The following is a 25,021-nucleotide window of genomic DNA, read 5'->3' on the forward strand; positions in this document are numbered from 1 at the left end:
GCAGATAAATGCATTTAGCTGGATGTCCCTCCCCTCCTCCTCTCCTCCCAGGGATGCGATGATTCTCAACTCCTCCCGGTCTTCGCCGAATGCTGTGGAAGCGAAGCGAGATGCCATTTCAGATGCCTGCAGAGGGTTAGATGGCAGCCGTGATACTGCAAATTGAGCTGTGGCGAGCAGGGGTAGGAGTGCACGTAAGAAAGCCGAAATGCTTCGTGTTCAGCTAGTGAGATGTATTACATAAGGTTTATAAACCACTACAGAGGGATGCATTATTCATCTAACGTCATGCAACTAATCAATCATTTATCATTTAAGTGTTTTTCACATCCACCATCGTGTTAGTCTGCTTAAAACAGAATGATTTTTGAAGCCCCTTTGTTAACACGGTGTAAAGTGTTAACAAAGGGGCTCAGAAGAGCAACAGAAGCTTGTGATTAATGTGCGTATTAGACATGGAGAAGTGCTTTTTATTCGCAAAGGGTTCTGGTCTGAGTGCGAGACATTCACACCCTCTCATCTGATAATTGTACGATAGAGACACAGTGAATCACTCTTACCTCTTGCCCTCCCCTTATCTCTCCTGTCGGCCTTTTTTTCAATCGCACAACACGTGAGAGCAATCGCAATCGCAATCGCATTCATCTGCACACTCGCTGTCAGGCCCCTGGCCCTCGCTGACATGCTTTAGTCAGTGCTTTCCCTGTCAGCACGATTCAGAAATCCAAATAAAAGCATCCATGAAGCGGTGTCCGTGCGGCTGGACCGGACATCGAAACTGGCTGCCAGGCCCTTCACTCCTCTGCTACTCTCACTGCGTTTATGCCCCACGGGTCACATTATAATATTCATGGAGCCGGTGAGTGAGTCGAAGCGTGGACGCACACTGTTTAATGTAATGTTAAGTCTTGCAGCAGGTAACGTGTGATGCTTCCATTGACATTCTACTTCAGTCACAGTGCTGCTTTAATAACGCTCGACTCCCTCGACCTGGACCGCTGATAAAATGTGGCCCGGTGCATTTGCATTATTCACATTTCACACCAAAAGAAGAGGGTTTTTTTCTTAAGGAATGTCAATCAGTCCTCTGTTGTGGGTTGGATCTCTTATTGACCTGAACTGTTTCCACAGATAAGCAGAATAAAACATAGCGCTCTACTTTTAGACTTGGCCCTGGGTCCAAAATAATTGGCAAGAGATGACTTCATTTTATTTAGGGCATAACCAGACCCCTGGATGCCTCATGCACAGCGTTTTATTGAACTTTGGAATTTGGTGTACTATGAAGAGATTCAACTAAGCATCTAATGAAAATCTTATGATATAATGAAAATCTAATTATTAATCAAATATTTGGCGGTTAGGGTTAGGGTTAGGGTTAGGGTTGGTTAGGGTTAATTTAAGAGTTTTAATTGATTTTTTTCAGATTTTGCCTTAAGTTTCTTTTTAGTCTTGAGAGGAGAGTTTTTATTAGGCATGTCAAGAAGATAAAACCATCTTCTGGAAATACAATTTAATAGGCCTTCACTGAATTAAATGAAGATGTTTTGTGTTTTTTATTTATAATTTTTTATAAAAAAAATATTTATTTATACTTAATCTAGAATTGAAAGAATACAATTGTTGTGTATAGAGAGTAATCTCATAGTAGGCATACAAAAAGGAAGTCATCAAATTTTAAAGTTTTTTAATATTTTACTCTAATCTCTTAATGTTATGATGACTTTTTTCTCTTAAACTACATTCTGAAAATCCTACTATGAAATTATGCTTAAAACATTGTAACTTTACACTAAAAAAGTAAAAGATTTCCAGTATAGAGTTAAGTAACAATGTTTTTAGTTTTTTAATGAAAGAAGTCTGTGTAATATATTCCAATTTTTTTTTTTTTTTTTTTTTTTTTTTTACTTACCGGTAATTTCTTTATTTTACCAAAGTATACTCTCACTCTTAAGTAGGCAGCATTTTCCCTTCCTTAAATATAAATATCTATTACATATTTATATTTAGACATTTGAAATTTACTAGATATATAATATTTACCCAGCTGCATTATTGATTAAAGGGGGTGGGGTGTTTCCTTTTAAGATGCTGTAACATCATGCAAGTTGTTCTCTATCTTACATGCAGTGCATTTGACAACATATTAATCTGTAATTTTTTTCCACACTTTACTTTAGATTATATTGAGCATTTCTGGACTATCAGCTACATCAGTCTCTTGGGTTACAGCACTCCTTGTTTTTTTGTTTTTTGTTTTAAAGTATTGTACGTTTGGCGGTCACATGAATACTATTTGACAATTAAAATGCCAACAAATTGCCCTAATTATCACTGAGAGAAAACAGCAAGGAACAATAACAATGTAGAAAGTTTGAAAGTCTTGAAAATACTTCTTTGTGGTCCCTGCACTTCACTCAGTAGTGTTGAGAAAACCCTAAAGTATCACTCTTGCACATCTGACATTTTAATGAGAAAATATAATTGGCTTTAAAGTGTGCCACAGAAGAATACATAATATACACTACCCTCACAGCGGTCTCAACCGGCCTGTTTGGTTTTTCATCCACTGGTCCCTCGTCACCTGAGGGTGTGTTGTGGTAGACTCAGGCTTTTGATCTGTTGATAGGACTGACACTCTGGAGATCTGAGTGTTTCTCAAGGTCTGACTGTGCTCCGATCCCCTTCTCCTTACTATATAATTAGCTCTGGACACAGAGGACGACATCCGTGGGACTCAGCGAGACCTGCTTGAATTGTCCTCTGTGGAAAATATATAACCTCCAGCATGTGCAATATTTACTGGCTGAAATATCCATCCATCACACCTGAGAGTCTGGAAAACGTCTCGGTGTCTCATAACAGTCTGCTCTTGACTCAATTGCGGAGGATTGAGAAATATCAGCCGAGCCCTAAATAGCCCTCCATTTCTAACCACAACACCCCGCTAGTCCATTCTCTGTTTCTTATTCACTCTATTTTTCCCCCCTTCTCATCGATTTGTTGCTCATATTCTTTGGTGTCTCCGTGCCCCCCCTTGCTTCTTTGTGTTTCGTAATATTCCTGCGCTGCGATTTCAAAGCATATTCCGGCCTCTGTTCTCATTGGAAATAAGCTCTGTGTTGCGTGTAGCGTGAGAGCCAATAGATCCGAGCTCCCTCTGGGGAGAGTCGTATCTGAGGGCCGTAAATGATGTTGGTGGTTGTGGGATACGGGCTTGTATCTGTGTCAGACTAATGTACGTGCTGAGTTTCTGTGTGTCTGCGGTAAGTTTCATGTTACAGCGATACGGTGGCAGTCTAAGCCATTATAAATCGAGATGTCTTAAAATTGCTGTGTTTAGATGACCAGTGTGTGTGTGTGTCTGTACGCGTGTGTGTATATGACTTCTGGTGCCACTACTAAAACCCCAGTCGTGACCAGACGCTGCCTCGCTGCCTTTATGTATTGATTCAATTTGGTTGACTCTATACTGAGGGATTCTGCACTCAAGTAGATTGTGCCCTGTCCTTTTCCTCTCCCTCCCTGTCTAACACAACATGTTTGTGCAAAAGATTTAAAGAATTGGCTTCCTTTCAATTTACGAGTATCCATTTGAATTGAATTCTCCACACCCCACAAAATGTTGAAATTGTACAACAGGCAGAGGAATTAAAAAAAAGGGTAATGCATTCTAGTTAACTGTTCTTCCAGTCTGGTCCACAAAAGTGAATTTGTTAAATATGATCATCTCTATCTATCTGTCAATCTATCGTTCTATTTGTCGTTCTACCGATCTGTCGTTCTATCTACCATTCTGTCTGTCGTTCTATTGTTTTATCCATCTTTTGTTCGTTCGTTCATCCTATTGATCAATCATTCGTTCTATCGTTTCTTTTGTTTGTTCATTTTATGTACCGGTCTGCCATTCTATCTATTGTTCTATCGTTCTTTAACGTTCTATCTATTGTACTGTCATTCTATCTGTCGTTCTGGACTATAAACCATCAACATTTTTGAAAACTTTTGTCTGCTAAAATTTTTATATTATTGTTTATTAATTTTATATTAATGTTTAAATTTCAGTTAATTTTAAATCCATTACATTCAGGAATTGAATAAAATAAAATAAATAAAATATTTATAAAATAAATTCGTATAATTACATAAACTCATAATCCAAATGTATTTTCACCCAAACTATTTTTTTTAAAAAATGTTTTACTAAAAGAATGTCATTACCTGTTAAATTACTTTGATTTGCTATCCAGTAAATCCCTCCTGTTGTCATTGCAATTCAGCTTCCTTTGGAGTGTGGCCAATTCAATTCAATGCAATCCACTTGTTACTCATTTATTGTACTTCGTGTTAAATGCATACATTTCTATGTGACTTTGTAATAATAAATATGTGAACACTGTAAAAAAAAAAGACAAATGGTTTTCCAAATCAGTTTACATTTTAAAATTTACAACCAAAATTAGACTGCAGATTTTGCCTCTTGGTTTCAGGAGACCACCACACGTCGCTGAAAGCACACACACACACACACACACACACACACACACACACACACACACACACACACACACACACACACACACACACACACACACACACACAGTGAAGCAGAGGAGTAATGGCCTCTCACTGCCTCTTGCTCAGACTAATGAGAATCTCAAATCTGACAAGCGGAGTGCATTTATCACACACACATGCTTACTGACGCCAAAGCAAGGGCATTAAACACACACACTCTATCTGTTCCATTCAGACACACACACATTAACATGTTCTGTTCATCTGTTTGTAGCTCAGGAACCTTTAGTAGAACATCAAACCTCAATGCTTAAAGGAACAGTTCACCCAAAAAAATTAAATTCTTTCATCATTTACTTTCTTGTCAAGTTGTCAAAAAAGTGAAAAGAGCACTATAACCTAGTGCATGACTCATACTTCATTTTTCACTGCTTACAATAGCTTTGTGCATGAGAAACAGACCAAAATCTGTCGTTTTTATTATGATTCTTTTTTTTACTAAATCATCTTTTAGAATCTCATTCGCGCTTGTGTATAATCATCCTTCAATGATGCTAACATAATGGTGAGGGTGAGTAACTAGTTGTTGTTTTTTTGTGAAAGGTCGATCTGGTTGAAGGTTATTTCTCTCTAGCTCTGCTAAAGTGTATTATGAGTCTAGATAATTAACTGATTGTAGAAGAGATGCAAAATATTATTAATCAATGTAAATTGATATGGGATGCCACTGTGAGGGATCCTTAATTAGAGTGTTTCTGAGCCACGTTTGATCTTTTAATCAGGTCTGGGATTGAGATTAATGGTTGGAGATTGAGATTAGGATTACATGTGGGATTATCCCATTGGAAGACTACAAGAATCTGTGTCATCATTCAGCTTGGGATAGGAATGCCATGTTAGCACATCAATAGGCATCACTTGACCAGGGGCCACCATATATAGTTTCCAATTAATCAGATTAAAGGCAGGGACACCAGCTGGCATCTTGTCATGAGAGAGATCAGACAGAAACAATCTGAAAGCCATTAAGATTTGAGTTGAAATTAGGTTTACATTTGATCTATAATCAAATATTCAGATCACAGAACTGATAAATTGGCAAAAGGAAAAGGCTTGAAATGCCTGCTTGCTATATTGGTGTCTGACTGATTATTTAAGGTACTTAACTGATTTATTAGATTAAGTCTAATATATGATACCTGACTTTCAAATGTACTGTAAATCTGCCCTGCAACCTCTTGCAATTTCTTTTAAAACCCAGTTATCACAAATGACTGGAAGGTCATGGAAAACTTGTGGAAAGTCGTTGGAACAGTGTTAAAACTAGCTGGTTGTTTGTCATATAGCTTATACTGGAGCTTTCAGATGGTATGTTTTAGATGTTGAGTTGCTGACTGGATGTTTATTGAGGGGAAATTGACCTTGTGACCATATGGCCTGATGACCGGTTCTGCAGGGGTCCCTTACACAGCTGTGTGGTCTAAGCCTTTGAGAGGTCTCTGTAAATGCTGCTCTTGTAATATACTCTTTGGGCTAGAACTGGAATTGAGAAAATGGCAGATCGGTCTCAGTTCAGAGTGCACAGGCTTGGATTAGTGAACGCAGCATGAGGTAGAGAACATATATTTTGAAGAAAAGATATACTCGCTTACACACATACACAACAGCACATGTTTGAGCATGAACCGCTACATTCTCGCCAGGACGTGTAACACTGGGTCCGAACCAGGCATCAAGTACTACTTGCGTTCACAGTGAATGTGAAAAGCAGTGTTTTTTATTAATGGAAACAAACGCTGCAAACAGTGGCTTCGGAAGTTGATATACTGTATGAGCGATTCGTTCATTTAGCAAAATAAAATTTTATTAAAACATAGAAAAAACTATGACCCTACTACTGCAATATGAACCACCAAACTATGAGCAAGTTAAACTGATACACCCCTGATAGATGGCTGGTTAGTATCAAACTCACTAACTTGAAAGAGATGCGATTTATCGCCCGTCTTTGTGACGGAGTGTCAGTGTCTGAGTGAACCACAACATCCTTAACTCGGCGCTCTCTGAGAGACTGTAAATTAAGGGCTTTGTGTGTGTTGTGTCTGTTTCCTGAGCAGAGGACAGTTTGATGAAGAGTTTAATCTTCTAAAGAAGAGAATGGAACACTGATTCTCTCTCTCTCTCTCTCTCTCTCTCTCTCTCTCTCTCTCTCTCTCTCTCTCTCTCTCTCTTTTTTTTCTTTTTTTTTTCTTTTCTTTCCCTTCCCATTCCCTAACCTTTTCTTGAAACAGCTAAACATCTTTTGTTGTAATGTGTAAATAACATATTAGAATAGTGAAGTAAATATGATGATGGCACCCAGAGCTATTTGTGTGGGAGCCCAGGTGAGCTGGGTTGCTCAGCACTGAAACATAGCAACTGGGTACAGACCTGTCACAGGAATCTAACCATCCTGAAATGACATGAGTCTTCTGCAGTGTGTGTGTGTGTGTGTCAGTCCTGCACAGCATGGAGTTTGATCACGTGTGTGTGTGGATGAGCATCAGTGCCCTGTAAAGAAACTCAACCTCCCAAATCCTCTTCACCAGGCACAGAGGCGCTGAGCTCGGCATGTCTTGGCTGAGCACCCGGGGGTCTTTCTGTCTCTCTCTTTCTTTCTCCCTCATACACACATTCTTTGTGCATCCTGCTGGTGCAGACTATGAACTATTCATACAGAGACACATGGGAATTTTACACACTTAAGTAATATCTCACGACCAAGAGCGTACTAAATGTAATAAACGGAGGCCGTGATTCAGCCGTAGGTCACCGGCAAGATTGTGAGTGTGATATTGCTTTTTTACAACACAATACAATACAAAATTTGACCAGTTACTTAGTTCCTATATTGTTTACCTCCACCTAAGAAAGTAGTTTCAAAAGAAGAAAATAAAGTTATGCATGTTCTTTTTCATATTATTTTTCTTTGTGATTTTACAGTTTCTTTCTTGCATTTTCTTTCTTTCATATGCACTTTCGTGTACATTAAATTTTTATAAAAAAAATTCATTCTTTCTCTTTTTACATTTTCTTGAAATTTGAGAAATAAGTGGTCAAAATTCCATGCAAATCTCACTGCTATAATAGGAATGAAAACGAGGCTGAGGGATAGAACACAGAATGTGTTCAATGGATTGTGCTTTTGTTTAACAATAATCCGATTGTTCAGCTTTCGGGGAAAAAAAAAAGGAAAATTAAGTGGTGAAAATTACTTGATCTAGGACCTTTTGTCAGGCCATTGTAAAGACTGTATATCCCTCACAGCCCTCATTTTCATCTGCGTTAAAGGTATGGTTCACTTCAAAATGAAAATGATGTAATTTACTCACCCTCAAGTTGTTTCAAACCGTTATGAATTTATTTCTTCTGCTGAACACTAAAGAAGATATTTTGAAGAATGTCGGTAAACAAACAGTTGATGTACCCCATTGACTTCCGTAGGGGAAAAAAAATACTATGGAAGTCAATAAGGTCAACTGTTCAAAATCAAGTCAAAATCAACTGTTTGGTTACCGACATTATTCAAAATATCTTATTTTGTGTTCAGCAGAAGAAATAAATTCATACATGTTTGAAACAACTTGAGGGTGAGTAAATGACAGAATTTTCATTTTGAAGTGAACTATTCATTTAACATTCAATATGGCGTCTAAACTTACTAAGGTCTATACAGTACTATGAGTAATTGCCAGAGCGTTGTTATGGTTGATAATGTGTTCAGATTGGTTATTAGATAGTTGTTCTGGACGGCTGCTAGGTAGTTTGTAAGTGGTTGGCCAAGTGAAAATGACACATCCTCAATGGCTTTATGACAATCTGGTTCTTAGCCTTTTTTTTTTTTTGCCTGATGGAAATCTTATTGCATATTGCTTAGAAGAATATCACACCTTTCTTCAGCAAGCCGCATGAGTTCTAGATGATGTCTGTAGCACAAACACCACCAATGACAGATGAGTGAGCTTGCTGTCATGCATCTCATTCTGTTCTTTACATCATTACTTTACATTAGTACTGAAGTCATAATTTGATGCAGGACCAGATTATAACAAAGCAAACTCCTCAGCATCACAGATCTCACTGTGTTTATTGGAAATCAAGTATGTTGCGTGACTGTCATGTATGCCTTGTTAGTGTCCTGATGTCTCCTTTTGAGATCAGAGCTGATCTTTTGTTCTCTCTCTTGCTGGATCTCTCACTAATTGGAATGGTTTCTGCTGTGCTTGGTTAGTGAGCGAATGAGAGCGAGAGGGAGAGTGTCGGGCAGCTTTTGACAGAGCCAACACTGCATTTCTTTGATAAAGACTCTTCCAGTTCCTCCTCCCAAAATCTTCACTTACCCCTGCACACAACCACCCACTTCATTCATTCCTCTGGGAATCGACGTGTGTATGTGTGATGACTTTAGCAGGTGGTCCCTGGGCTGTTCTTTTTTTTCTTATCTAGAACAGAAGAAACAGAATTGATATTAAAAATAGAGCTGAAAATAAAAATGTTGAGGGTAAAAACGTGTTTTGCTCCCTCCTCCACCACCAGCGCATACACTTCACCCTCCAATTATAATACCCGCCGGGGGACGCCGGCTCCAATTTCTGTCAATACAGACAGGTAATGCCTCTAAATAACAACCTTAAATATTAATGAGAGCGGGGGAGAGAGGAGAGGGATCAAGAAAAGAGCGTATTTTACATTCATAACTTTAAAAGTCAAAGAAGAAAGCGAGACAATTTGAAGGTAAAACTGCATAATTTTGGGCTTTTGTTTGAAGAGGTTGCCGCCGGGTCATCTTCGGGAAAGAAAACACGAATTGATTTTCCCTCTCTGTCTAAATGACTGATTTGCAAAATTAATGTGTGCTGCAGCGAGTCCGAGGGCTGACGAAAACAGACGCAAGGCAAGCAGGGGACGGATCGGTGGCGCTCCGCTAATGCCACTGCCGTCTGCCTGGCTTGGCGACAGCGGAGGACAGTCTCGGCGGTTCTCGTATCGATCCGCTCGGCCGCTGTCTGCCGGCTGGCACGGATCCCTCTCTGATGTCTGGTGGACATCTGGCTGGGGATGTCGTTTCAAGAGAGAGAAACGTCAGTTCGGCTGCAAGTTTGTTTGATGCTTATCAGGATGTGTTGCCACAACATGTCCATTGGAGAGTAATCGCCGCGATGTGTGTCATATGCATCACTGAGCGGTACGCGGCAAGATGTGACAAATCACGTGCCAACTTTCATGCTAATCGAGATACACGTTGACGTTTGCTGACAGCCAGCCCTCTTGGAATTTCAGCGGGGAATGGGATGAGCAGGAATTGTCATTGGTGCCTGAATGAAGACTGATGGGGCTTCTTTCCACCATCATTCCCAGCAGAGGCAGCAGCACATCTCGCCGTGGCCCGCCAGGGTTGTTCCTCGCATGGACTGACCTTGTCAGGAAGGCAGGACCCTTGTGACTGCAGCGGATCCCATTCTTCCTTAGGGATTGGCTGACTGGCATTGATAGGGAGAAGGTTGTGACCTCTCGCTGACAGACTAGACACCCACGTGACACCAGATGCCTCTGATACTTTTAACAGTTATTCACGCTGCCATTCCAGTGAGCAACAGACAGCTTTTTATTCTTTTTTATTTATATATATATATATATATATATATATATATTTCAGTGTATATCTCACTTAATGGTGCATAAGTTTCATGTTTGTAGATTTACATTTTAATACCAATATAATAATATACAAATATTTGTAATTTTTTAATTGATAATTTTTACGTTTTATTCCTTTTAATTAAGTTTTTTTTAGTTGCACTATTTTAATGTGTGCTTGTTACAGTGTAATTATAACAATAGGTGCTGATTAAAGGTGGGGTAAGTCTTTTTTGAAATATGCTGTTGGCCAAACAAACACCCCTTCTTCATTGCTCCGCCGCCAAACTCACACCCCATTCTAACAGCCCTGCTCCGAGTTGATCTCGAACCCTGATCAATGACGCTAAACATCGCATTTACTAGCAGTCGTCAGCGCCACTCTCACTAACTGGCCTCAGTTACGCACGCAATCCGAGAGATGATGTTTGTTTATCTTAGCAGAAGCGCAACAGAATAATGCTTCACTAAAAATAAAGCACAGATGATGAACAAATAGCAAGGAAGAACAAAAAATTAACGTACAGTACACAATAGTAATTACAAACGAGTTGGTTGTTAGTTGCCAACAGCACAGCAGCTCTAGACACGCAATGACACTCAAACCCAGTGTTTTTTTTTTTTTCGTTTTTTTTTTTTCTCTCTTAACAAACCCAGTGTTACTCACGTGTGAACCCGAATCAACCAACATCCGCGTCTGTTTTCAGACCTTCCCACTTAGCTCTCTCCAGCGCTGGACAGCTTTTCTAATATTAACACGGGTCCTAAATCTCTTGCCCAGACATAACCCTTTATTTTCCAGTGATATCTTCTGAGCTTTTCTCTTTTGTATTGTGTCTCATCTCTATTTCTGCAGTCTTTCTTCAGTTCAAATCTCCCTCTTGCTCGTTCTCTCTCCTCCACCGTCAAACGCCTGCTGATTGGCTACACGTTTGTTGTTGTGTCAGTCTGACTAACTTGTACTTACTTGTAATGTACTTACTACCGTTACTGGTTATGGTTTGGTTTAGGGTTCGTTGCTTGTAATTATGCATCATTTACTGTACATGCACGATGTGTAACAGGGACACTGTAAAATAAAGCGTTACTGTTTTTTGGGGGGCGGTTGTACAGCCTGTATATACAGCGCCTGTAGCCTATTTCTTTAGAGATGTACAACACAACGGTACAGGCGCATTTTTTGTTTTAATTACTATTGTTGGTTATTATGTAGATCCAGTATTGTTTTCATACTGATATGGATGTACTAAATAACACTTAAGTTTAAGATTTATTTGTCATGTTTTCAACAACACAGCATACTGCAGTACTTGCTGTCAATGAAATGAGCTATAAAATGTGCCATTACTGCTACTTCTAGCATCTGGCATCTCTAGAACATTTACGATTCAGCAATATGTCCTGGATCCACTCAGATCTTGTGTCAGATGGCCCGCACCAGAGAACAATTAGTACAAAGTTCATTGCAGAGAACATCCGAAATATGTAAGGTTTTTTCTTTTTTCTTCTTTTTTCTTTTTTTCAGGCTTAGGATATTAATTTAATCATATCACAAGCATTTATCTCTCTATTAGTAAGTATACATTTTTTGTTCATATTTTGTTGCATTTTTTATCATTTCAGATCAGTTTTATTGCCAACCTTTTTATTTTTTTTACAGGTTTTTCAGCTTTTGTCTCCGTAATAGTTTCACTTGACTACAGTAACCTTGGCAGGCACTCAGAGAGAGAAAAGACTAGTGAGGATTCTTCCATTCCATTTTTCATCTAATCCCAATTGAGGGTCAAAGTGTTTCCTGTCTGTCAGCTGTTTGTCATTCTCTCTATCTCTCTGTGCTCTTGAGAAGACTTTGCCCGCTGCCACTCTGGTATTGTCTGCATATTAATATCTTTCTGGGTTACTACGGTTACCAAAGTTCCCGCTCTGATCCCATCCTACACTGATTTTGTTCTGAGTAGATTACAACTTAAATATGTGGCTTAGGATGAGGGCGAGTGTGTCTATTTTATGAAAGATGAAAATGGCCTCTGTATTGTCAGATGCGCCTCTCTCTCTCTCTCTGTCTCTCTCTCTCTCTCTCTCTCTCTCTCTCTCTCTCTCTCTCTCTCTCTCTCTCTCTCTCTCTCTCTCTCTCTCTCTCTCTCTCTCTCTCTCTCTCTCTCTTTCTTTCTCCGTCATCTGTTCTGTAGGGGCAGACCCTCAATAATTGCCCAACACTCCTTAAGTCCAATTCTAATTTAGCCCAGCAACAGCAGGGTGGTCACTCACTGGAAATCTAATTAGAGGCTCCTGTGTGTGCGTCCGTATGTGTGTGTGTGTGTGTGTGTCTCCTGTGAGATGGCGAGTGAAATGACTGATAGCATGGAGGAAGCCATTTGGATCAGTGTTTAAAACACAGGCAGAATGTGTGCCAGGAATATCTGGCTTTTTAAAGCCTGCTCGAGCTATATTCCTACCTGAATACTGACCTAATTGATTTCGATTCAAAAACAAAACTGGGTAGAGGTTTGTAATCTGTTTATGTGCATGTCTGCCTGCTAGGTGACCCTTGGATCATGTGACGATATCATGGGACAGGTCAGTGATAATGATTGGTTGTTTTGGCATAAACAGGCCAACGGCTGCGGTCTCAAACCAACAATGTCGTCTTTGTGGTCGAAAGTCAGACACACACACCGTGATATGGTTTCCTGCTTGTTTTTCCCTCCTCGAACCAAGAGCCCATGAGCCGTTTTGTCAATTTATTTGTTTTTGTTTTTCTCGAGAGCTGTTGATCAGTTCCTGACACGAACATTTTCCAGACTTTGTGTCTTTTTATATGTGATTCGCTTTCTCTTTCAGCCTTTTTTAGCTCATCATTTTACAAAAACTCATGTGCTTTTCATTCTTGTAACTCAAGGCCATGGTCATGGATGTGATTCACATCAGGGAGTGTGTGAAATGGTTATACCTCAAATACAATGCAAGTTAAATAAATGTTTCAGCAAATATAAATGTGAGTATATTTGTTCCAGTTCTTGTGAGGAACATTAGGATGGACTTTCGGTTTCAATCAAGCGTGGATTCTGCTCCTATTCTCCTGCCCAGAGACCTGGATATGCTGTATGTGCGATTCAGCAGCAATTAGCCTCAATCTCTGTGTGACAAACAGGCATTCAGTGAAGGTTTCTCATCATTGCAGGGTTGAAGGGTATAATTTAAAGTGCAAGTGCAATAATGTAGACTAATCAGCTGTGTTTATCTACTGACAGGGCCTTCAAGAGCCCATCCACACCCCTTTTCCTCTGAAATGATGCTGTGCCAGGTGCCTGGATGCCACATTTCCACTGGCTCGACAAGGGCAATGTAACTTTGTTACTACATATTTAACCTGCCCACAAACAAATGGGCTGCAGAAAGCAAATCATATCTTTTTACAAGACTTATTCCTAATTTTGAGAGACTTTTTAGGCTATTTTAACATTCAAGTAATTATATATTATCAAGAGCTGGTGTTAATGGAGGATACAGACATTATTTAAAAATTACTTAATTTTAGTTAATTGTTTAAACTAACAATATTTAATCAAATAATTTATAAATTAAATCAAAATAAATATTAGTTTATAGTTAAAATTCTTTTATTTAAATTCTGGCAGATCCCAATAAGCAAATAATCATTTTGTTATGGCTGATATTAAAATTCAAAAAATGTATTAATTTAAGCATTACAACAATGTATATTGTACAGTAAAATGGACTAAGCAACTACAATGAATAGTTATTTAAAAAGGAAAAAGAAAATAAATAAATAATGAAAATGCAATTAAAAAGAATAAAAAAGAAAAAGCAGTTGCCGGTAAATATACAATATTTGTTGTTAAATTAAAAAGCCACTAATATCGGACGATTACCAATATGATACAGCTATACTGTATTGTGCATTCTTACTGAATAAATCTCGAATACAGCTTTCTAACTCTAACCCAGATTTGCTTTTTCTTTAGTGGAAACGCTCTGAACAGGTTTATACTGTTCTTATATTGGTGGAAAAGGCTACCTAGGGGTTCCAATCGGCTCATTGAACTCAAGCAGGTTTTTTGAATCTTATCAACTTGGAATGAAGTTGTAGAATCTCTGACTCAGTTGGATCCTAGGAACTCTATAAGTGAGGGAGTTGTGAGGGAGAGTCTGGCCTCTGCCCCTGTTCACAGCTACTTGTGGGTCCCTGACAGCGGGGTTGCTGGGTAATGGGCCGTGGAGAGCCAGAGCACTAATGTGCTTAATCGTGTTTGAAATGACAGAGGAGCCCAGGGACACCAGACTTTATTATGTTGGACCATGTATACAGAGAGGAGACTCATTCAATTTCTGCTTCTGAGGGTGTGAAAGGGTCCCAGAGTGGAAGAGAATGGGAGGAGTGAGAGGGAGCGAGCGAAGTGTGTCCTTTTCATGTGACACTTGGGACAAAAGGAGGTGAATCACATTAAAAAGCGCCTAACTCTTATTTGAATTAAAAATCATGTTTCTCGCTCCCTTCTTGGCTGACATGATGTTTCCTTAAGCAGGTATTAAACCGCTGATGGAATTTAAATTCATCCGTGCAAGATTTTAATCGTAATTTTTTTTTATCGTGAGCCAGCAGTGATAAAAGCCAGGCTTGTTAAACAGAGTCAACCTGTAAATGAATATAGATCTTTTAAAAGTGATACGGTCGCACGCCATAAAAAGCCGTCTTTCTCTTGCCATCAGGGTTTCCGCGCTGGCCTCGGCAAGTGTCTTTTAAAGTGCTGCAAGAGAGGTAGGGATGCGCGGATCCCATGGCAAGCCAAGGAGCTGTTGGTAAATCCAAATGAATGTCGGATAATCAATCCTGGGCTCAAGAGATTTCTCCTCCTCAAACTTCAGTGCGGCCTTATTCCTCCCCGCCACCGCAACCGCTCTGCCTCATTTACCAAGGACCCGCAATGGGGCCCGGCTACCTTCCCACATCGAGCCAACAGAGAGTCAGCGCTGACCCCGTGGAGGAAGCAAAGGATAAGCAGGGGTTTAGTCAGATATCGACAGCTGTCTGCTCATCAGTGCCTTGCGTCTCTTCGAACGCCACATGAATGCACACTGATTAGAAGAGCAAGAGAGATGCGAACAGTTTGCAAACACGCACACCCATTTGTGTGTGCCACCTGCCTAGAAAAGGGGGGTAAACTTCTTGGTGGACTCTGTATGGGTTTGTATGGTCATGTTTTTTTGTTTTTTTTACAAAATAATAAATATATTTTGGTATGTGGTTTAAGTAGGAGAGCTGTGTGATTTGGTCTCATATAAAGGGTGTGATTTAAAGGGATAGTTTACCGAAAAAAAAAAAAAAAAGTCAAATAATGAACCCTCATGTCTTTAGAAAATTGTATGACGGACTTTCTTCTGTGGAACTGATAGGGTTATGTATGCTCTACCATTCAAACATTGGGGGTCGGTATAGAGCTGCACCATTAATCGGTAAAATATTGCGATCACATGGTCTGATTTAAACGGATTTGGCTTTATACTCAACTGTGTGCTACGTACCAATCCATTTCCATTAATAGTATTTTTTTAATTATACTTTAAAGCCTACCAAAGTATCCTTATATTTTAATATAGCTCAATGAGGAACTTGACTTTGTAAACCAAGTATCTGTTCTGATATTGAACTAGAATCTATAGATCAGTGTCTTTGGTTGAGGATTATGGTTAGGGTGCATATTATATATGTTTGCAAAGAGAAAGAGAATATTCCTTTGAGATATTTTCTACCCAACTACTGCTCTCTGTGGCTAAAGATCCTTTAGCAAATGTCAGGTTGGCGTACCATAAATGTCAATGTTATTGATTAGCATTTAGTATACAGTCAACTAAATAGCAGAAGTTTTACATAATGGGGTGATTGCCCCTCTGTGAATGATTCTCGCGATTCTGCCTTGAAACTTGGCTGAAAACATCTCGACCGACTTTGAGAATCATTGTGCCAAGACTTGTAAACCGTTGTTGGAACCTGCATTTGTTTTAGCCTGGCTGTGATTTGCAGAGCTTTACAGAGACAGAGAGAGTGAGCTGAGGGGAAGTAATTAAGTCCAAATCCATTTAGGTCATTTAATTAATTGAGGGACACGTTCACTGGTTTCCCAGCCCTATCAGTGTTCACATCAGCCTTGAGTGCTGATTGAGATGCCATTTGCAGCATATATTAATGGCAGCAGAGAGAGCAACTTGGAGAAATGGGCTGTCTTGTCTTATCTACTCAACGCCGCTGAGGTCTCAAACTTTGGTTCTCTAAAGAGTGCTTCGCCTTGAGTGAAAGGGACATCTTAATATTAAAAAAAATATCAGGATGAGACTTTGATTAATTTGACCTAATTCCTTTGAGGTTTTTTAATATCTTTGATTTTTTTTTTTTAAATCTTAGTCGACATGAAATAAAAATGTTTTCTTTTTTTGTATGCATGTTATTGGTGTTATTGTTAACAGTTCACTCATGCATTTTTTTTGCGTAAACCCCGCCCCTTTCTTACAATCACTGCAAGCTTGCGTTCAGATCTGCCTCTAATCAACAACCGATGGATATAAGCAAGTCAACTCCCTAAATTTATTTTTTCTATCTGTTATACTTAGACATCACATTTCATCGTGACAGTATTAAACTTTGGTGTGTAATTTATTCTCACACCATGCTACGGCATGAATGGTACATCAAATCATGTGGCTTGTTTAGGTGAGGTGTGCTGGTACTTTTCTAAGCAATCTGACTTTCTTTTCATCAGTAGTTAATCCATAATTAGGGTGGTGGGATGGATTTGGACATAATTTGTTAAGCAAAAAGATATACTTTTTTTCCTCTTCTTCTTCTTTTTTCTTTTCCCTCTGCTCTTGTATTCATCAGTTTTCACATGATCTCCCCATCATCGATTCCTTGAAAAGCAACACAGCTTTTTGCTTTGGTTTTGCAGTCATAAGACATCCAGATGGTATAGTTTGTGCTTATCTTATCATGATGTCTTGTTTGTTTGTGTCCATATGAAAAAGACCCCATGATCCTTTCAGCTTCAGTCTGGGGAAGATGATGTCTCACATTTTGTGCTGTATTAGTTCTAGAAGAGTGTGTGTGTGTATATGCTCCATTAGGAGCTTACCGCCCTGTCCCTGTACTCAGTTCTCTAAGTATAGCTAATCCATCAGACATAATGTCCCATTATATAGCCCTGACAGAGTGTATCTGTGTGGGCACATGAGGTGATTAGCACTTATATGAAGCCTGATCAGTATTAAAGTAAGATGTTTGTTTGAGTTGCTGATCCAAAATACAGCAGTGTTTCTAAACTGATGGGTTGCAAACCAGAAATAAGTCACTTGTATTTTCTGATCACAGTCAGGAGGGAAAAACAAATAATAAAAATAATCATTTAATCATGCGTAATTATAATGGAAAAATAAACTGATTTATCTGCTTCTAAAAGGAGGAGAAAATGTTTCATATTTTAATGTTGAAGTCAGAGGCTGTGCATATTGGCACATATTCATGTCACTTGGTATAAGCCAACTTATCAAAAAAATCTAAATATAAGAGATTTAGAATTCAGAATTGTGCATTTTCATGTTAATAATTGTGCATATTTTTAGACCAATGGGGTTTCTGGTTATATTAATTAATACATTTCAATATTTGCTTTTAAGTAAAAAAAAATTACGTTTAAATTTGTAATGGGTCACACTTGATTTCCAATGTAAAATCTGCATCCTAAAGCAATACCAGTTGAGAACCACTGTACGGGAGGACAGTCCATTCTCCTTTTGCCCATTGTATCATGTATAATAACCTGATGCCAAACTCATTAATGTCAGTATCTCAGTCCATAATGAATCTAATACAAACACTCAAAGCAGTCATTAATAATTCAGCCTATTTTCAATAGAACTCTTTGGCAGAAGATTTTCACTTTTTCCATTGTCCTGAAAATAAGTTTTTGATCCATCCCTGTTGGCCTTGTGTAAAAGCTGACAGACTGAGACCGCATCCCAGCAGCCTTTGCGGTTAATTGAGTTAAGTCACCTGTGAAAGACTGTACAGTTGGAGTCAATGAGCCAGGTGTCCCCCAGGCTGGGGCCCTTATAATATAACCTATTGTGCTTTTGCACACTCAATCCATCTCTCTTTCTTTCTCGAGCTCTGTTTCTCCATTATTACGTTAATAAGAGCTATGCTGTCACTATCAAGCTCGGTGTGACTGTATGATGCTTGAATATTAAATTGCATTAAAGAGATAGTTAAAAGTGAAAAATCAGTCATTATTTACTCACCCTGTTGACAACCCATCTGCCCAGAAAGGAAAATTACGCTAGTTGCTATATATTTTCCGGGCAGTTAGTCTGCATGGCGATGCTTTCAAGCTTAAAAAAAAGCAGCAAAATAGCCACGACAGTATCCTAAAAGTGTGCAGTGCATATGACTCATCATGTGCTGCATTAGTCTTCTGAAGTTGTATGAACCATTTAATGCAGTACTTTCTGATGCTTGAAAGCCTCGATCCCCATTCATTGTAAATGGATGTAAAAGCGCAATTATGAAAGTTTCTCATTTTGTGTTCTATAGAAGTCATATAGATTTGGGATGACATGCCAATGACTTTAACAATCATTCAGTCACATGTACATGTTGTTCAGTCAAGTAGAAGTATTCAAAGCGATCTTTGCAGTGACCATTTTTTAAAACGGCAATTGTCGTCATCGTCCTCTTTCTTGTCTTTTCAGGTGGTGTTCGATCTACTCTGGGTCATGCTGTGTGGCTGACTTCTATGCTGTAGCTGAAATGAGGTTGGTGATTTTGGGGTCGCGGCCCCTCTTGGCCTTGACCCTCATGCTCACCCTCACCTGCCTAAAGCATCTGTGCCATGGTGCAACGCCCTTTCCTCAGGACCTGGAGCCTATCAGCACTGTTGGTAGTGAACGTAAGTATGATAATATGAAACACCAGTTAGCACTGCAGTTCCTGAGATAAAAGTGATGTTATTTCACTGATCTGTTTTTAACTTCAGGCATACAAAGTGTACAAATCTCAGGTTTTTTTTCATATCTTTATAATTCAATCATGACATTTGGAATTACAAATGCTTTATCTTGCATGATATATAGCAATAGGCGCATTAAACCGTACCCAGAGTTTAAAAGTAAACAGCCTGCCAAGCAATCAGATCTTGGCAGACGTGAAGCATTTCACACGCCAAATAAATATATCAGCTGCCATTGCTGCCAAGTCCATCCTCACTCCACCTTCCCGTTCCCAGCCCTAATCTACCCCATCCCGGTTTTCCACCCCATGCTACTCCCCAGCTTCCAAACCTATTGGGTCTGAGAGACTGGCTTCACTCAGAGCTGCTGTGAAGTTGTTACTAATTGGCAAATAAAAACTCCTCAGTCTTGGCTGTGTAGCAAACAGTAGGGTGTGGAGAGGCCGGCTCAATTGCAAAATGAGGTGTGATAGAAGTGTTTACTGTTTTATGTTTATATTTTGCGGACAATCCATTTTTATGCAGTCTATACCATCCAGCACTATATTCTTCATAACTCTTAAGGAAACCAAAAAGTATAATTTTTTACATTGAATAAGTTGGAAGCGTGGTTTAGTGGCAGGGTTGTGCTCTCATTTAATTGAATATCAAATTCATACAAATATAATTTTAAACTAGAAAATCAACATTTGTTAATACAAACTTTGAATGTTGGCTTGAAAAACTTGGAGAAATGGGGGGATGGGGGGGGGGGGGGGATCATGTTTGAGCAGATACAAAATCTCTGCGGGGCCTTTTGTTCTCCTGAAATGAGTGGACCACATTTGAGAGAGCTGGATTCAAAAACATATACTGAGCCTTAGGGCCATTGGTGTACAGATAGCTGGGCTAATAGAGCTCTCCAAAAAGAACATCACACAAGTAATGAGACCCATTTATCAACCATTTCCACCTGTGTGTGTGGTTTTACATCCTGAGACTTTGCTTTGTGCTAGAGCTTCTACACATTGTAACCTTTAAACCCATTAGATGAGTGTGACTACGTTCACACTGTAGCTAAATACGGTTGTCACTCCTCTTCTGAGTGAAAAATCCTGTTCACATAAAATTAATTTATGGGAGTGAAAACTACTATATGCAACCAACTCGAACAACCAGTGTTTTGTTTATTCTTGTTAAGATGTTTGGACTGTAATATATGGGTTTCTTGTGGAGCAGAGGGCTGGTGGGAGCAACTGCGGTGCAGAGAGACCATATCAAAATATGCAAATGAGTCAAGACAGGTACCTCAATTTCTGTGATTTTCTAGCACAGCAGCTCTGAGGAGCTGTCAGCAAGTGGCCTCACTGCATTAACTAGTTGCTCAGTTTGCTTCTTTACACATGACACATTTAAGGTATAATTTAATAGCAATTGTCATTTTAATTTTCAGGAGTAAATGTAATTGTTGAATGTAATTGTCATTGCTCAGAAGCGAATTGTAAACTAGTTGTTATTGCAGTTGGTGCATATGATACCTTTGATGGTGCGTCTATCTCCCCCATAGCCCTGCAGTCTTGGTGCAGTCCACACATTACGGGTAAAAGAAGTTGCATCTTAACAAGCTTTAACAGAAAATGGCATCTTTGTTGATTATCAAAATCCATGTTATATGATTAGAACCACAGTGGACTAGTTGTTTCGCATGTCATCCAGTGTGATCATCTTTGATATGTACTTAAAGGGATAGTTCACCCAAAAATGAACATTTGCTGTTCATTTACTCACCCACAGCCAGACCAGTAACGGAATATTTGTTCTGATATTTGTTCTTGTTATTTGTTCATCCAGACAGTTTGTGAGACTCAAGCCGGGGACACACCTAACAACTAGCTGAAACATTCTAAGACTGAACTGAACACACTTACAGACTGTTTCCTATAACTGGAGCAGATTTTAAACACTGACTGAACGCAACTGTCTCTGACTCGGCACGTTTGGGCATGATCAGTCATCAAATTACATTCATAATCGGCCTTACGGTCATTAAGTGTGTCCCCGGCTTTAGCAGATTGAAAATATATATTAGACCTGTTAGCCTTCAATCCCATTCACTGGATGCGTGATATTGCCATAAGGCTACACTCTCCAGATATTTGTTCCAGTTTGTAGTTGGGTGGAGTTGATGCTAGTTGTTGAAAGTCAGCACCAGTCTGCAGAGTTTGGGCAGTTAGTTGTTAGTTGACAGATTTCTCCCCAATAAAGTGTAGTGTATGACATACTGTATCAAACTTATTTGATATTTTGATGTAGAACACATTCTTTTCATTTGTCATGCATCTCCTAGCATGGAGGCGTATGTTTCTGCGGGTGTTTGTTGTGTTCAGAACAACTTGAAAGTATTGCAGTGTTTGATCCTCGGTTGATTAGTGTAAGTCACTCAGTTTTTCTTTGTAACCGTTACGGTTATATGATATGCTCAGCATTTTAAAGTCTAAGTTTAGACCCTATCCTTTAAAATTTAGAACTTCAGTTTGGTTGAATAGTCTTAAATTACTTTGAAGATTGAAGCTGAGAATTTTAGAATATTTATTCTCATGCAGTGATTTTCAGTTGCAGTTTCTTTCTCGCATCACTGGTTCATTGGCTCTGGCTCTATGTTGAGATGCAGACACTCTAGGTGATCTTTCTTGAGGGATGATCCTGCCGAGATCAAATGATGGTGTTTACCCAGTCAGTGTCTTTGAGAAAAGAGTGAAGTTTCTGCTCCAATTTAACCCTTGCCTGTTTGTTTACTGTAGCTCCTGAACATCAGAGCGAGCTTTGGTTCCTGTGGCGGCCACCTGTGGTCTGCCAAGCTCAGGAGAAACTCTTAACAATAACCAGTTTTATAATCGCTGAGTAACTTAACAGGAATCATTAAAACGTCCAGATTTTCTTTCCACCCCAAGGTCATGTTTGCAACCCTGTGTCTGCTACTTTGGTGCAGTGCACAGTTCCCAAGCAGACCTGCAAATTAAAGGTCCCTGCAGGTCATTGCGGACGCCTCTGCGGGTCTGAAAATGTTGCGCAACCCACTCGGCCTCTGAAAGTAGAGCATGCCAAAAGTGACTTGTGACTCATCTTTGACATTGTGCAGAAACAATCTTTTTAAGTGTTAATGAGATTAATTAGCTAATTATATTTCTGAGTGTAAAGACACTTACACATCATAATTGCTCACATCAAAATGAGATCTGTGATATGAGTCACTATAACATTGAAGTTTTTGGTGTGGGAAGGCCAAAAAAAAGGTCGCTGTTTGAATTTAAATAAGCAAATGCTTAAGACATTATTGCAATGATTATTTTGTTTCTAGCATGTTAAATGTTTGGCAACAGTTCGTCTAACCCTAATTGATGGAGTGTGTAGATTTTCATTTCTTAAACAACCATGTAGGAAGAGACATCATGGTCATATTCAAGGATTACAATGCCAAGATTCATCAGGCTCAAATTGGGAAAGAATGGTTGGGAAGGGAGCATGAAGAATCATTTTCACACATGAATTGGCAGACCTTTATTTCATTGAAAGACTTTGGTGTTGTCTATACTGCCCCTTGAATGTACCCGTTGAACTATTTAAATGTACATTTAAATAGTTTATTAATCATTTACTTACACTTTCTAAGTGATCTTATGAATCACTGACAACTCCTAAATAACTGGTTTGTAAATAATGCAATACTTCATTTAGAAATGTTAAATTGATAATTAATAAAGTATAAAAATACAATTATTAAACATATTATAGATATATTATAAATTAAGAATACATCATTTATAGCTGTATTTGTAAACTGCTTGTTAATGTCTATTAATGCTTTATAAATTATGAATTAACTGTTTACTGATCCTTGACTAATGATGAGTAGCGTGCAGTTATTGTAAAGTGTTACCGATCTTGACCAAAAATTGATGCACCTTTTGATGGATATAAATTAATCTGATATATTACACATTTATTGATGAATTTAAAAAGTCTTCTGATGTAAATTTCTATTATTTCAATGATGTTTTTCCTCAACTTTTTGAGGAGGGGGAGGAATGTGAATATTGATATTGTTGCTTCTGACATTTTTGTGAAAAGGCTTACTTAAGGACTATACAAGAGGAGTTCATATTGCATACTGTAAACAAGTTACACTTAATTTGAAAAAGTTGGTGTGAAAATAAGAATAATCCTTCAGGTGCTGCTGTGACACCAAGATGGTAGACCGTGACAATTTCTAGTTGATTTTAACTCCGTCTTTTCTCTTCCCTATCTTGAAGACACCTACCTGTACCCCAGTTTCCAGGGGAACGTGTCAGATAACGACACCGCCAGACTGGGGCTGGATTTTCAGAGGATGCTGCGGATTAACCACATGGTCTACATTGCTGCAAGGTATGTCGTGTCAGTTCAATCACACGCTCACACTGCACAGAACACCACCGCTGCACACACATTTCAAAAGATGCAACATCGACTGGGAATTCCAGACCTCTGGATCCGTACACTCCAGTGCTGTTTCTCCAGACGCCTGCAGCGATAAGACCCACACACTAATGATAAGGGTCGTGTGATTGGGCCAATCAGTCTCATTCAGACCTAGATTGCAGACAGATGGATGTTCGCTCGCTCTCTGACACCTCTTTCACCCCTTCCATTTCATCCCTGTCTGTCTCTTCATCACTCATGCTCTCTCACTCTCGTTTTTGCTGTCCTCTGCCCTCTTCAATTCAGCTCAAGGTGTTATTGGCACTGTATTGTTACTTATTGAAAGAAATGGCAAAAATAATCTCAGTTGCTTAAACACTTGATGAGAATATTGGCATTTCTTTATCTCTCTCTCTCTCTCTCTCTGTGTGTCTCTGTAGAGATCACGTTTTTGCCATTAATCTCAGCGCTTCAACGGAGCGTATCGTCCCCCAACAGGTAAGCTCACCTTTTTCTCAACTTTCTGTTTCAGTCATCTCTAATGTTTTTCTTTCTCTAAGATCAGTGATGTGAGTGCGTAAAGTAGAATATTCACTTTTATTCGTCTTTGGGGAAGGGCCATTTAGAAATCCCATTTTTCAAATGAGCAATTCTCTTTATGGGGGCTTTAAAGAACGCATATTCTACACTCTTATGTCTATTTTTCCCTGAGGTCCACTTGAAATGTTAGTCAAGGTCTCTAACACAAAAAACAGCCGTAATTTAGTTTTGCACGACCATTTTCCACCCTCAGTGTGACACTTGGAATTAAAAAGGCTGTTTATGCTTCTGTACATTCTGTAGGGATCTTTATGCTAATGACCTTTATTATGATTGGCTTAGCTCATTGCATGGGAAATGAGTTACAACATTTACTGAAACAACTATTTTCAGGCCTATATAATGAGTGGTTCACAAAACAACCTGTACTGAAATGTGTAGCACACTGCTGTAGACTATTGCTGTAGAGTCTAGACTTTCAACAAATATGCTTCTTTTTGTGCTTCATGATTTTTTTTATTTTTTCGATGCAATTTCATATAACAAATACAATAATTACAACAATATTATATAACAATAATTAATAGTTTATAACAATAATTAGATGCATAACTAGCTATTTTTAAACACATCAAATGTCTGCATCCTCCAGTTAAAATTGGTATTTTGGTTGGGGCCAATACACTCATTGGCAGCACTCCGACATGTTGCGCTTTAGGCGAGTCCTGGCTCACGGACCTTTGCCCATCCCGTCCCCCTCTCTCTCCCACTTGACTTTCTGTCTACTCTACTATCCTATCTTAAAAAAGGCAAAAACAAATATTTTTTTAAGT

General features: G+C 38.9%; 1 protein-coding gene across 4 annotated transcripts in view; it reads left to right on the forward strand.

The window, feature by feature from the left end:
- Positions 1 to 25,021, forward strand: part of sema6cb (semaphorin 6Cb) — a 137,187-nt gene that overhangs the window by 69,789 nt on the left and 42,377 nt on the right. For all 4 annotated transcript variants that reach the window (XM_079625123.1, XM_079625125.1, XM_079625126.1 and 1 more), the window contains 3 exons: positions 18,955 to 19,151; positions 23,501 to 23,615; positions 24,089 to 24,146. In XM_079625123.1, coding sequence (XP_079481249.1) covers positions 19,013 to 19,151; positions 23,501 to 23,615; positions 24,089 to 24,146 — 312 coding nt within the window. In that variant the 5' untranslated portion in view covers positions 18,955 to 19,012. The remainder of the gene's footprint in view (positions 1 to 18,954; positions 19,152 to 23,500; positions 23,616 to 24,088; positions 24,147 to 25,021) is intronic.

This window comes from Phoxinus phoxinus, assembly GCF_949152265.1.
Source record: "Phoxinus phoxinus genome assembly, chromosome: 10".
Classification (NCBI taxonomy): Eukaryota; Metazoa; Chordata; class Actinopteri; order Cypriniformes; family Leuciscidae; genus Phoxinus; species Phoxinus phoxinus.